The 15967-nt window shown below is 32.8% G+C and overlaps 1 protein-coding gene across 3 annotated transcripts in view; it reads left to right on the top strand.

Annotated features, from left to right (window-relative positions):
- LOC148614104 (serine/threonine-protein kinase LATS1-like) overlaps positions 1-15967 on the top strand; it is a 39355-nt gene that overhangs the window by 16131 nt on the left and 7257 nt on the right. For all 3 annotated transcript variants that reach the window (XM_088587961.1, XM_088587960.1, XM_088587962.1), the window contains 4 exons: positions 103-175; positions 1575-3842; positions 8150-8329; positions 11174-11280. In XM_088587961.1, coding sequence (XP_088444087.1) covers positions 103-175; positions 1575-3842; positions 8150-8329; positions 11174-11280 — 2628 coding nt within the window. The remainder of the gene's footprint in view (positions 1-102; positions 176-1574; positions 3843-8149; positions 8330-11173; positions 11281-15967) is intronic.

The raw sequence follows: 15967 nt of genomic DNA on the forward strand, positions 1-15967 counted from the left end.
CTCTTAAATAATTGTATCATCCTGCAAACTGTGGAGCATTTATTATTGATTTTGTAACTTAGTTTTTGAGAGAAAAATCTATAATACTATGTCTATTTTCAGGATTTGCATGTGATACGACAGATTGAAAGAGCAAAGATTGTGGAACCTAGAAACGGCTTAATAAGATCTTCAGGTACATTTACAAGTGTATATTTACCGTGTTAACCTAGTTTCGCAATCACAGACCTTGGCTTGGGGCTTCTAAGGCCTTTCTCAAGCCTCTTATTTAAAACAATATACACACATATGCTCTTTGTAGGCATTGCATACTTAGATTCTGTAAAGGGTAATAACAAAATAACCAAGCTAGTGGGCAGACTTAAGGGAAAAGTTAAAAAGAATAGTCAAAAGAATGGCAATATCAAGAAAAAAAATTGATAGTTGGAAGCAAGCCTGATTTGGTACATTCATTTCCATCAATCTTTCATAATGCCAACTAAAAATAATTTCTTGTTTCTTAGGACCTCCCTTCATTGCTCATTTTGATCACTATGTCATTAGAATTTAAACAAAAAAATGCCTCTCTCATATTTCTTCTGGCTTATTCTAAGCTTCTATGTGTTGCACGGGGCTGTTGATAAGTTATACAAATTAAAAAAAAAACAACTTAAGAAGGGTTGTTGTCTCTTGGACATATTCACCATACCTACTCTCATTATATTAAGAAGTCTCTGTTATAATTATTGGGAAAAACCAGGACCATTAGAAAACTTTGATCATTTCCAAATATTGAAAATGCATGTGGTGAATATGTCAAATGAACAACCCCACCAGGATGAGAAATGTCAGCTCAAGGCCACCCATGGGTCTTCGATGAATGACGAGGAAACCCTCACACCACAGGGCAGGCTGTAGCTAGCCCCAAAACAACATTATACACAGGTACAACATCATAGTTTCCCCATATACCCTAGCAACATGAAAGTGAAATCAAACAATACGTACAGAAGCCAGAAATTCTTGATTTGGGACAGGCATAAAAAATGTGGTGATGTTAAATTACTTTAGCATTATCACATCCCTCCCCCTTTTAAATCTAGCCAGTGTGGAAAAATTATTATACAGTTAAAAACATCTAAAAATAAGTTCAAAAAGGTCTGAGTCCCTTTTTGAAACAGAAATAAAGAAATTGATTATACATTATAATGTACACAAATGTGCAAACAAAGGACTAGTAGCAGTTAGATAAACCTACTTGGTATGTGGAAAGTAGAAACTGTAAAATCAATGATAGCTGAACTGTATTTTTTTTTGGTTCTAAGAGGCATCTTGTGAGTTCTGACACATTCCATTAATAACTCTCATACTTGTGACTTATTCCTAGTAATGTTTGTAATTCTTAGTTAGTACTCATTCTTTAAAAATATTTATGAGGTAGATGATACTTAAAAACATTATTTATTATATCTTTGCACTTAAATGTTGAGCGTTTTATTAGTTGATAGATGGTACTTTCCATAAAAGTTTCTGTTTCAGTTTTTAACAATTCATTTGCTAGTTATAATGATTTTTATGCTTTTTCTCTTTTTCAGAAAGCATTAAGCCAAGGAAAATCTCTGATAGATCTGAAAGTCCAAGTGTGAATCCCTTATCTGTCAATCGTGTGCCTGATCCTCAAGCTATGAATCAAGCACCTCTAGTTAATGGAGACCAAACTCCACCCCCAGTGCCACCTAGAGCACCAATTAATTCCAGGAGTCAAACACCTCCTGTTAATGGACAGATTCCTCCAGACAATGGAATGGCGCAAACCAAAAAAGGTCCAGTATCAACAACTGTAAAACCTATGCAGCCATTGCCAACTGGCAGACAATATGTTGCGAATAGTGTACCAATAAGACAAACGGCTCAATCCCCACAACCTTCTCCTCAGGGGAGTGTGACGGCAACTCCTAATAGGGGAATGAGCCCTGTAAATGTTCAAAGGCCAGTTATTCATCAGGTATCTAGCCAGCCAGTAAGAGTAGCGGCCAATGGGGGTAACATTACAATACGATACAAACCACAACTTCCACCACCCTACTCACAACCTACCCAGCCTCATACAAGTAGTCCTGTTATTCATATACATCCAAATCCAAGTGAGCAAATTAATTACTATCCTGGTGGTGGTTACCCTATAGAGTATGTTACAAACTGTCAGCCTGATGGCAGCAATGTGCCGTTGAATGTACAAAATTTACAAATTAGAGGAGGTAATCCAATGGATGCATGGTCTGCCAAGACAGGTTCAATTGTTATGACACCTGTGAAAAGTACTGTTGTTCAGAAACCAAAATTACAAACTGCTACTGCTCCAGTGCCAAACATTACAACATCACAAGCAAACTATATATCTTCTTTACAAATAAATCCTTCACATCATGTTCACCTTGCTAATCCTAATGTCAGTGCTAACCCTAGAATGGCCGGGCAAGATGTATGTCAAATCAAAATAACAGCACATGGAAATCAGCAAGAGGCAATGAATCTTCCACCAGAGGCTTCGTACTATCATACAGCTAATGGACGGCCTCAAATTCAAATAAACTTTCCGAATCGTTCAAAAGGACAACAAGGTCCTCCTCCTGCTTATGGAATATATGATCATTTTAGATCTGATAATTCAACGCCAAGATCTGGTTCACCAGTGTCTCGAACTACAAATCAGTCACCCATGTCAATGTTATCAACCGCCTCATCACCATCAACAAATTCCGATATTCCTGACAAACCACCACCTCCTTATCCAGGCAGACATCTTACCCAGCCTGTACAAATTGTCACTCCTATAGCACAGCATCAATCTCTAGGCATGCAAAATATGATTCAGACAATTGCATCAAACCAGCAGCAAAACGAACAACCTCCTTTACCACCGCGAGTGCCGAAACCAATAAATCAGGTTGAGGCTATTGATCCATCAAGACCTCCTCCAATCCCACCGCCGCCTGCCTCAAAACAATCTCAAGTGACTAAACAAGATGATGATACGGACACTGAAACTTTATCAACTGTTTCCGAAAGTAGTTCACATGAAAAAACAAGGTGCACCTCTCCCATGCCGGAGAGGAAACCAGAGTGTAGGGAAAAGGATAAATTAAGGAAGGATACTCTAGTGCGGAACTATTCTCCACAGGCATTCAAATTTTTCATGGAACAACATGTAGAAAATCTCTTAAAATCTCACAAAGATCGTGAGAAAAGACGTATGCAATTAGAACGTGAAATGGCAAAAGTGGGTTTATCGGAGGATGCTCAGTGTCAAATGAGGAGAATGTTACATCAAAAAGAGTCAAATTATATCAGACTGAAAAGAGCAAAAATGGAAAAATCTCTTTTTCAAAAAATAAAAACATTAGGAATTGGTGCTTTTGGTGAAGTGACGCTTGTGCGCAAAAAGGACGTAGGCCATTTGTATGCAATGAAAACTTTACGTAAAAGTGATGTTCTTAAACGTAACCAAGTTGCTCATGTGAAAGCTGAGCGAGATATTCTTGCAGAAGCTGATAATGAGTGGGTTGTTAAATTGTACTATTCCTTTCAAGATAGAGATAATTTATACTTTGTGATGGATTATGTTCCAGGAGGTGATCTGATGGGATTACTTATTAAAAAGGGAATTTTTGAGGAACCTTTAGCAATTCATTACATAGGGGAATTAGTGCTAGCAATTGAAAGTGTGCATAAAATGGGATTTATTCATCGTGATATAAAACCGGATAATATCCTTATTGATCGTGATGGACATATAAAACTGACTGATTTTGGATTATGTACTGGATTTCGATGGACACACAACTCCAAATACTATCAGAAAGGTGAGTTTCTCTAACATACAACTCCCAAGTACTATCAGAAAGGTGAGTTTCTCTAACACACAACTCCAAATAGTATCAGGAAGGTGAGTTTCTCGAACAACTCCAAATGCTATCCCAAGATTGATTTTCTCTAACATTTTGTTCATTCAGTAAATACAGATGACATAATGCAAAATAAAAGCAGTTTTGTAGTTGAGTCAGATAAGTCTCTTAGCTTGATCACTGGGTAAGATGTGATGGAGACATTCAAAACTAACATTAACCTTTAATATGGTAAGTCTCTTCATGTGACATCATGGTTTCATGAGTATGGGTCCCAATCTACCATTCAAATGCTTACAATTTTCCAAATGAGTAAAACATTTTTTCAGTGTAAAAATACTGATAAAAAATACAAATACAAACTTCCATTTCTACATAATAAAAGTGTTTAAAAGAAGGAATTGAAGGAAGATTTAGATATGTAACAGTGTTTTGAGATCCCAGAAATTATCAATATAATGCCAATTAGTCTTCATATTTTAATTAAGAAATAATGGAGGGGGTAGATTTGTAATCATTTTAACATGGGTACGGCATTTATATTTGATTATTTAACACAGAGCGACAGCGAGATGTTAAATGCAAATATAAATGCCACACCCATGTTAAAATGAGTACAAATTTACCTCTGGAAGGAATTATTTCTTTTCTAATATTATAAAAACGGTAATTTTTGTGACAAAAATTTCCTTAGGCATAGCCAAAATAATGGCTGTTCCGTTTAACCTCCCCTGTGTGTAAGTTGGATTAAATTTGTACATTTATGTCATCGTATTTGTTAAATGTGTATATTTATATAATTGTTTTCAATCATCACGTAAACATTTTTAAATCAGTGTTTTGTCTCGAAGCAACAGTGAAAGAAAAGAGACCGTGCACAGGTGCTGAAAGTGGGGTTGTACCAAAATATACTGTTTGACGATATGAAGACGTCATATTAGAATATGTTCTACATTATACATACATGTAGGATAATACAAAAAGAAATTGAAACAAGAATGAGACTTACAAACCCTATCGGCAATGACATTGGTAAAATTGTCTTTGAATATTTCTGATATTTTTTTTAATGTCATGTCAGCAGCCTGAGAAAAATATAGGTTTTAGTGCTGATCATAATGATACATTACATAATGGCAACAAACAAACTATGATTTATGTACATGTAGCTTGCAAAGGTGTGGAAATTTTGCAATTTGTATATATAGGTTGATAAAATTTGAAGTGATTGAATCGACTGAAAAACAATGCCACAAAAAACCTATATAACTAGTTTATAACAGTGCAGCACACCCATTAGACTGACTGGCTGTAATTGTACTTCACAAGGCTAGTGATGTACATGTACATGTAATAGGTCCTTAAGTGCACAGGACTGGTTTCATCACAACCGCAGTACTTGAAAAGGTAATTACGGTATCACAAATGAATGGTGTGTTCTGATCTGTTCATCTTATTCCGAGAAAACCCATTTAGAAATTATAGTGTAGGATTTTTTTTGAAAATTTCCATGAAAGATTTTTTCAGGATATGTTTCAATTAAGCAACAACCCTAAACAAAAAAAAACCACCCAAAACAGCAGACTTCAATGAATTAATAGATATTTTGTACACCTGGAGTCTGTCTTTGACTGGTCCAATAAAAGCAACAAATATATGGTCGTTCTTTAAAATTGATTAAGATTAATAAAGACTTTATTTTAAGTTCCTGGCATGGGACAGATGCAACAGATGTGGTGGGGTTAGGTCAGTTTTATGGGACCTCAACCCTGCTGTTACAATGTACATGTACCTATAGCAAATTCAGATTTGTACAATGATTTAAATTATTTCTCCACTTGAGATGTTCAAGTTGAGATTTTCAACATGCAAGCTCTAGCATGCATGTTAAAATACCAATTTTACCATGGAGAGTGGAGAAATAATTTGAATCCAGAATAGGCTGAAGGAGATTGGTTTCTCCCATGACATCTATAGAAAACTTGGCAAATGTAAAATCCCAGGAAAAAGTCATGCAGAAATTTAATCACTGCTTGGTAGTTAGAAAGTCACATGTAGTATTAATCACAGGTTAAGAATGGGAGAAAACTGAATACAAAATTTAGGCTTGCTGTCTAAGATTGTAATGAAGCACCTAATTTTGCAAGGGGTCAAATTAATGGTGGTCCAAGGTCTGGGACCCTCAATTTCTGACATGGGACCTTTGCAAATCCACTCGCATAGGACCAGGACTTTCAACGGTATTCATTGACACTTTATTCTGGACTTTTTTCAAGTGGACCATTGATTTCAAACTTTAGAAAGTCTTGGACTTTCCACTCTTGAAAGTATATGATACCTATTTTCACTGATAAATAAGCAGGTCTACTGTCCTAGATTCAAGTTAAAACATGATATGGAATTTGATTTATATTGAGAAAATGTATTTTAAAGGTCCTGATCAAACAAAGTTTAAATCCTATACTTTAAATAGGCAATACTACTGTAGACGATAGGTATTCAGATATTATCAAGCATTCTTTTTATCGTGCCAATGTTTACAATTAGTTTTCTGATCACATTCAATATAATCATGGATAATGATGTCAGTATATATGAGTTAACATAGGAATTTCATTCAAACTGTGCATGTTCAAGAATGGGGAAAAGATATCTTGAAAAATTTTAATTTTTTTGTTTTGGTCACACTCAGCAGGTGTTATATAGACTCACCCTTTTGAACAAAAAGTGTTGAGTATTTACTGTGGAACTTTTGGTGATGTTCATTAGTGATTACTGGTACATATTGATTTTTGATATGGTTGACATTTAAAAAAGTATGCAATCAAAGCCTCACTTCACAAAATTCTTTTTTCAAGGCATTACATGAAAGAATTGTTCTTTGAATTAAAATGCATCATTACTTGTAACTTATTCTGTTGGGCTTTTGTTATATTTATGTGTATATCTATCTCACTTTAACATTAAAATGTTGGTCTAAAATTGTTTTGAAATGGATTGAAATTTACATGTACATGTACATTAATGCACTCTTAATGTGCTTAAACACTTGTGTGCATTTGGCATTTTCTTTTTTTCAGAACAACAATGTACATGTACATATCTAAAATGTCATTTCATAGATGGGGTAATAATGAACATACATATGTAGCTTGCTTGACTTTAAATATTGTTTGATGCATTGTGCATATCAGATCCATGTACATGTATATATTTAACCTGTAAGGTTAACATTTCAGTAAGGTTTATTTTATGTCCCAAAAGTAGGTCAACAACATGTATGCATAGGGTTTAGGCAGAATAATGACAACCCCTGAGAGAAATGATTCATACATGTATTCACAAATCTCCAAATCTTTTTAAGGCTTATTTTTGTTTACTTAAAGTATTTAAATGATCGTAAGCTAACAGAGTTTTCATATCGTCAACCCCTTTTTATTGTAATGGTATCAGCATGTCGTGGAATATGGATATTGATAGGTCACAGCAGGTCTTCTAAGTGAATATTGGGATTTGAGACTAAGAACATTGGTAAACAGAACAAGGAGTCATCTTGCAAATAAAAACAACTCCTTAATATGGTGTCAAATCATTGTTTTGTTATGAGAACAGTATAATACGTACAAATATTAGATCTACATGTAGCACAGATGAAAAAATGACTTCTTGGTGATGTTACGAGTATTGCTAAAAATTGGTAAAACAAAACCATTGCCATTACGACAACTTACATACATGTACATGTATTTGCTCTAGCTTCAACCACTAATATACATGTAGCTATCAAATTTTTCCTAACACTTTCACACATTTTGGTTTTGTCAAACAATGATGTTCAATAAGGTTAAAAACCAAATATGGCTGTATACTGTATACATTTGAAAGTGGTTATTTTCGCAGTGATTTAAGTTTCGCTATATTTACGGTCAAAGTTGGAGCACAAAAATTAAATCAGGTGAAATATTTATGAAGATAAAATAGTGTTATTCATCTTTATCTTATTCATTAAACTTACTGTTTGCTGTGACAATTGCAAAAAAAAAAAAACCTCCCCCAGTTTTTTTTTTTTTTTTTTATTAAAAAGAGGAAATTTTCAATTTTATACTTGAAAAATACAAATTATACACTGTATTGGTCCTCATGTTAGTTACCAGTCATGTCTACCATGTTTGATTATATCATTAAAACGCTCTGATAAAACATTAATTGTATGACTATGTATAAAAAATTCAAGTAACTCATATCTTTTATGTGTGTTTCAACAGATGGATTACATGCTCGACAAGATTCTATGGATGTGAATTGTACCCTAGATGTGAAATGTAACTGTAGTGAAATTCAAAAACCTTTACAACGGCGCAAACACAGAGAACGACATCGCTGTTTGGCTCATTCCTTAGTCGGAACACCAAACTACATCGCTCCAGAAGTCTTACTTAGATCTGGTATGTCATTATACCTGTACATTGTAGGTCATCCACACCATTATATGATCAGACAAAAAATGCAATGCTAAAGCAGGTATCATGGTTTAGTAGCAGTAAAACTTCTAATAAATACATAAGTTTTGCAGTATTCTTAATCTGCTATGATAATTGAAATCAATTTTTTTTTTTGGTTTTATGACGTCACAAACAGTTTAGAATTTTCTCAGACTTTGTAATTTTTCAAGTTTAATGGCGCCAATACCTTGTTTAACATACATGTAACTAGGTGTATTTGAATGTGCAGATACATATATACATGTTGCTGAAGTTGGTATTATTAATTATGTGAATCTGCAATGTTATACATACATGTATACATTGTTTGATAGAAAACACTCAGAAAAATACTTAAATGTGCATGTACATGTTCAGATAAGTATGTATTGTTTGAAAAGAAAGAGGGTAATTATTACTTAATCTATCGGTATTTCTTTTGTAGAACTTTTGAGTTATAGCTACCGATCAGAATCAAACGATGTAGTATCATTTGCTTCTTTATATTTTTATTTATCTTTATAGTACTCGTGAAGGAATATTGTAATGCTACTGTTCATAAATAGCACTTTTGTGGCAGATTTTGATCAAGTTTGACAAATACATGTACTTAAAGTCTGTGTCATCTAAATTTCAGACAAGAAGCCCCCTATATTTAATCAGAAAATAATTTTATATGGGAAACATTGGCTTAGACGCAAAATTTCTGCAAGCCCGCTGCAATTTTTACCACCATTGGCTGGTGGGCTGGTCCCAATTTTGAAGACTGTACATACACTCTGATAGATAATCCATATGTTTTCAAGGTCAATCTAAAAGTGGAGCTTACAATTCGAATGGGACCACAATGGGTTGTATTCCTTTGCTTTCTGTTGTTTTAAAAGGAAACCAATCAATTAACAAAAATCAAAGCTATCTAGTTCAGAAAGGTAAACAGGGCAATAGGCTAATTTTTTTTAAGACAGTACCCAAATAGCTCTATTAGTACTTTTACAATCTCTCCTCATCAAACATTTAATACTCAATGTAAATGTTAGCAGCTGCTTCATGATCAAATCACGCTGCATTAAAACTACTAAACATTCATAAAAAAATGTTTGGCATGTCTTAAAGAGTGGTTACTGAGTACTAATGATCTCAAGGCTAAACCACATTCAGGAAAGCAATCAAAACAAGGGAGGATCTATCAGTAAACGCTTTGATGTCTGGCAGCCATCTACTCAAATGCAACATTCTCTTAGGATGAATCATTTTTGGCTTGCTGCATCTATTTCCAACATAATACGGTTGTCATGTTCTGTTTTGATTAATAAATGTGGCAGTTTTTCTCTCCTGTCTAATTCTTTGGCTAATTAGAATGATTAACTAATCAAGGTCTAGTCATGGAAGATATACTTTTATACTTTTTATGGCTTTCACAAAAGGGGCTTTGAGTACCAACTTTATAAAGGCAAAAACATATTTAATAGTAAATTTGTGGGTTTTTTTTTTTATTAATACAAAGTGGTTCTAAATTTACTTAGCATTTTTGACATGTATCTCTGAATAAAAAAAATCCCAGTCAAATTTTTTAAACATTGCAGGCAATATAGTACATAGTATGTACTGGTAAATGAATGTACATGTAGTATTTGTCTGTTGGTAGGACCTACTGTAATTTCTTACATGTTAAAAAATGTTTCCAAAACATCTACCATTCACAATCTGAATACACAATTTGTCATAACACTAACAGTGCAGGCATTTCCTATGATATTGGTGTTTAGCCTTGAACAATTACATGTACATGTATAAAATAGTTGCTGACACATGCAAAGTACATGTATATTTACTATAATGTACTGACCTATGTAAAGATTATTTATGTTATTGGTAAAAACCATTTCCCATGATTTTATACGCAGTTTTCAATTGCTATTGAATAACAGAGAAAAGAATTTTCATTTACTAGTGAAAGACAATCCCTAAACCATGATAATGCACTGAGTACTGTACATGTTCATTTCATGATGTGTTTGATATCTATAAAACTGTTCTTGAATTCATGTTAATTTATTTAAGTGTCTTAAATTGTATGGAAACTTACATGTAAGTGTCCTATCGTATGTCTATTATTTCCATATTTGCCAAGTTGCTCGACTACAGCTAGAAACCAGTTCACAAAAAACACTAAGTCACAAAGTTTACAAATGAAGTAATGTTGCATGCCTCATCTTGTTCAGATTTTTTACGTGTATTCAATATTTCTGAATTTCTTTTGAGGAGATTTGGCTACTTAAATATGTATATGTAGATTATGGAATGCAATTCACTTTGTACTTTAGCAATCTTTGCAGTTGTTTGTTGCTTACAATTTTTGTAGTAGATATGGGATTTTTTTTACTATAAGTGTGAGAAATTCTGTCTTTTACATGTAAGAAGTAGTTGAATTTCTTTCACCAATGATCCAGTTCACAGATGAATATAATGCCTTGTTTACAAGTTGTAGACATTTGATTCAAATTATCCAACCGGTGTTTGATGAATATACAATTGTACTATAGTGATGTTCACATAAGAAATGATAAGGTTGATTCAGTACTTTGAATCAGTAATGCTGCAATTACATTTTTTTAATTTGAATGTGCATTACTAAAATTGTTTAGCCAATGTAAATTGAATCTTTGTTACGTATGAGTCAATTGTGGATTTGAGATTTCATTTGATTTGTATTGAATGTGCATTATATGTATGTGTTAATGAAGCAAAAGTATATATCAGTACTTCTATTGGTAAAGAATTAAAATATTTTAGATTTTGAATTTTCAGGTTATACAGAATCATGTGATTGGTGGAGTGTTGGTGTAATCTTGTATGAAATGATTGTGGGTCAACCTCCTTTTTATGCACCTTCGCCAGCTGAAACACAATATAAGGTATGAATGATAAAATAGAGAAATTATTGAAAGCATATGCCAGGAGCAAGCTTCTGTTCTGTTTAAGTTTCATTTTAAATGGTTTGCAAAATTTAATGCAATTTAGGGTTTATGGATATCTTTTTGCCATGCATTTTTACTTGAGTCACGGAGCAGGTTTAGGGGCTACTAAACTCTACATGTCATGCTTACAGGTTCATACTTTATGTAATCTTTAACTCAAAAAGGTGTTTCACAGGTTTAAACACATTATCAGTGTTGTTGAATGAAGATTTATATTTTGTTGGGAAATTGAACTCAAGCGTTTACCAACCCACAAACCACAAAAAGGATATTTATCTGAACTTTCATTTAAGCTACTGATTAAATTTTTGGCAGCAAATTATTACATAAGATTTACATCCATATGTGTCCAAATTTTAGTTCAACGTTATATAATCATAAATGATAAAATTCCCTCTTTGCTGAAATGCTGTTTAAGAAAAAATGCACACATGAGTGTGAACTGTTCACACTAGGAAGGACCTTGCCAACAAGTTAGCTTTGTAGTCCAATTTTTCTGATAAATCCAGTTGCTTGAGGTATAACCTCACAGAACCTTACAAGAATTCCTTCCCATGATTTGATAAAATACCTAAACATAATCCCTTTTATCTAAGATCAGGATAATGTGATGTAATTTTTGGCAGAAACTTTACAAATCTATGTATTTTTTGTTTTTATAATACAAACTTTCAGAAGTTGGCTCAAGGTCAAAGGCAGTGATTTGTAGTTTGTTATGAATGATCTTGGTTTAAAGTCCATGCTTGTCCTCTCCACCCTATAGATGGACTATAGGACAATTATAAACTTTAACTTTTTTTCCAAATTTGACCAAACAGTTTTTGATCCTGAATTAGTGGTTTGCTATAAGTTTGACAAACACTGCCAGTTGTGTCCTGGATTATGGGGCGATGTGTATGTGTACTATCTGCATATGTGTTGGAAGTGAGTTAGTAAGCCTGCCCTGTGGTGTGATGTTTCCTGGTCATTCATTGAAGTCCCATAGGTAGCCTTGAACTGACATTATTCATCCTGGTGGGGTTGTTGTTTCTTTGACACATTCACTATATCCATTCTCCATATAGCTATCAATGGGGCTCATTCACACTGTGTCAGTGGTGGAAATCCAAAAATTCTCATCAGCTTTAAGTAAAACCTTTTTAGTCAGCCTTGACCCACTTATACTTGAATATTCAATTACCCAATATATATCAAATAAATACATGTTGCATAGAACTTATTTTAGATTTACCTAGGCCATAAAGGTTTGTCATAAAAGAGTAAAGGAATTGTCCTACAGGGAAATGACTTGTGTCAATTTTCTGTCCTATAGTAAGAGGTTACAATGCAGTATATTGTAGGTGTAATATTATTGCATAGATTGTAATGTAGATTTTAAATTCCTTTGAGTAATAAATTACAAATGAAGTCACCAAGTAGTAGCTTAAATTACAATCAATGCCTCTTTTAACAACTAAAGACGTTCAGGTTCATTGGCTCAAGGTGAAAAATTAGCTAATCAAGAACAAACAATAAACTCATGCAGCCGAATTATGGGGTCTTATATTGTTTGTCTATAGTCTTCGGGAATTCCAGTCTTCATTTACCAATGGTTGAGGTGTTCTGTAATTGGTGTTCAACAGTTGCTTTACGTGGATGATTAAAATAAAACATTGCATGCTTGCTTGGTATTTGACACATGCCATGAATACCAGTAGTCAGACAAATACATGTACATGTATAATTATAGTTATGTTTAGATAGGTACAATGCTGTTATTTGCTTTATGTTTTTTTTTTGTATAGATTAGGTCGATTTTTGTCTTTTGTGAATGATTTTATACTTATTTTGGAACCTTTTATTATTTGTTTTGCCTATCAATGAAGATTTTTTTGGTGACAGTCCTTTCCTTCAAAATTCTCAATGGCCAGCCCGAATAATAGAGGACTGTATAGGATTCAACTAGCCAGAAGCAAGAAATGTACATATTATTTCACTTGCCTCAATAAATTTTTACCAGCACTAGGCTTTGGGCTAGTGGCTAAAGGCGAGCACTGGTGACATGTAAAAGCTAAGTTGATTGTTGCTTGGCATTTACTGGATGACTAACTCATTGGCAATCACTTCTCCTATTTTTATATCAATGTCAGAATAGCAGTGCAGTATCTTTGTGATGGAAGTAAGATATAAAGATTTTGGTGCATGTATGTTATTCAGTGATGGAAACTTAATTTTACCATCTAAATAGTCTGTTGGTTCAAAAATGGCTTATTTTATTGTTTAAATTTGTGACTTCCAAAAGTTGCCTTACCAAATATGCATTTTTGTGCACTAATTTTGTGCAGCTATTTATTTCTGAGTTTTTCCATTGACAATTAATGAAAAATCTTATCTTCAGAAATTATTGCTTTGCAATATTTACAAATGGGCAAGACCTTTTAACATAATTGAAATATTTCTTGCAAAACTTAAAATCATGCTTGAGCCTAAAATGACCGAAACATGTATATTTTTCTTTCAGAATTTACCATATGTATACATGTGTATACTCATTTAATTTTTGAAATAAATCTGAAACTATGAACTGAGGTCAGTAGATAGAATTACAGACTTTTAATTTAAAAACCTATTCAGCTTGACATTTTAGATTAACAGAGCTGAAAAACATAGTATTTATAATATTTTGGTAGGTTATTTGAACTAGTTGTAGTATGATTTATAAGCATGTCATGTGTTTAGCATTTTTTGGAGACTTTTTAAGGCAATGTTTCCTGTGTCATGTTCCTTGATGTGTAGCCTTCGGCTAATTGATCACAAAGGGAATTTTGTGAATGAAAGTGCAAGAATAGAAGAGTCATGAAAACTGAATGAATGTTGCATGAACAGGAATAATTTTACTACATGTACATGTATATATATATTTTGATAAAATGACTTTAAATAAATATTTGGAAGCCATCAACTGAGATTGATTGGTATTGGATAAAAAATTTCAGATTTGGAAGGAAAAATAAGTGTTTCTTTTTCTGTAGTATCAGTTATGTTAAAATATTGACAAAATGAAAAAAAATATATAAATATATATATTGGTCAATAGAAAGGCATTTTGTTACTTTACATCATTTATGATATATTTCCTTAACTGGAACTGTTAGTTTTTAGAGTTATAAGATTGTGTTTAATTACTTCAAAATTTATGATCATCATTTTTTTATATTTAAGTAGCACTCCAGTTAAGAATCATGCAAAATGTGATTCATGTGTAAAAAGCCTACATATTTTTATTTTTGATATTTTGTTTGAAATGTCATAGTAAACAGAAATAAACATGTGGTTTTTCATATAACCCATGTTCTTAGGAGGTAAAAATTATATAGAATGCACTGTAGATTTCAAAATTAAGGGAGATAACTCTGTAAATGGCGCTCAAATACAATAGAATCTACTGTATTTTCAATGTCGATTATCTCCTAAGCAGGCAGATTTGAATGAAAAATTACACATTTCATAGTATAGACCCATAAAACAACTTAATTACAAAAATAAAAATATATAGCCTTTTTTGAGATGTATCACATTTTTCAGATTTTGCATGATTCTTGGAAAGACAGTTACTTAAGTCAAAAAAGAAGATTCATTAAAATAAATGTGCAATGAAACGTCATCTAAATAATAACATAGACCCTAAAATATTGTTAAAAAAGATTAGAAAATTTTACACCTGCAAAAAATACCTTCAAAGGTGTTTTTTGCTCAGTAAGCATCAAATTTTCTTTTCTTTTTATTTGAAAGGTTAAGCTCCGTTGCTTTTTAAGTTTAATTAAAAAATTGTTACATGTATGTTTTTGAAATGCAGGCCAACCATGATACTAAAAAAAATTTGGTTAATTATTTGTAAGCCTTTTGATGTTTGTGTATGAAAATGAACTATATATTTCTTTTTATAATCTTTTCAAAATCTTGACAAAAGACCATATTTTGCACATTCAGTCAGAGGTGTATATTGGCATCTATTCAGATTGTTTATCACAATGTAACGACATAAAAATCTCACAGCCTTGGGCAAAGTTGATTAACCCAGAAAAATATTCATAAAAACATTTGGTCGTTTTACCCCTAGGCACATACCATACCAAAGTTTACATTACAATGTGTGGTTTTTCATCACATCCGCGTATAGAATATGGCATATGGCCATATTAGTTGCTAGTGAACTGTGAAATATTTCTAAAAGCCTGTTGATTTTTTTACTTAGTATGTTAAAATGAAATTTTTCACCATTGTACGTACGATTTAACATGTTTCTGATGACAAATTATGATTTACTTACGTGTCCTTTGGTCTAGCAGTAAAGAAGTGGCTGGAAATAGGTGTTATTTTACTAGAGAACTTTAAATCTTATTGTTTATAGAACTTGAAACTTTTTGAAGAATGAGCCTAATTGCACCTTCCTTCAATGGTAAAATTACATGTATTAAGGGTTGGTAGACAGCTGTATTTGCAGACTTGTACATGTATCAATGTACTGATATGTACTTGTACATGTTTGTGTACAGAGTACACGTTCTATTGAAGTACAGATTGTCCTACTTGTTTAGTGTACAATGTAATGAGGGACTTCTTGGTGGTAGAAGTTGGTAGAATT

The sequence above is a fragment of the Perna viridis genome, chromosome 6, assembly GCF_037379345.1.
Source record: "Perna viridis isolate PV_CMFRI_1.1 ecotype Kerala chromosome 6, ASM3737934v1, whole genome shotgun sequence".
In the NCBI taxonomy this organism is placed as follows: Eukaryota; Metazoa; Mollusca; class Bivalvia; order Mytilida; family Mytilidae; genus Perna; species Perna viridis.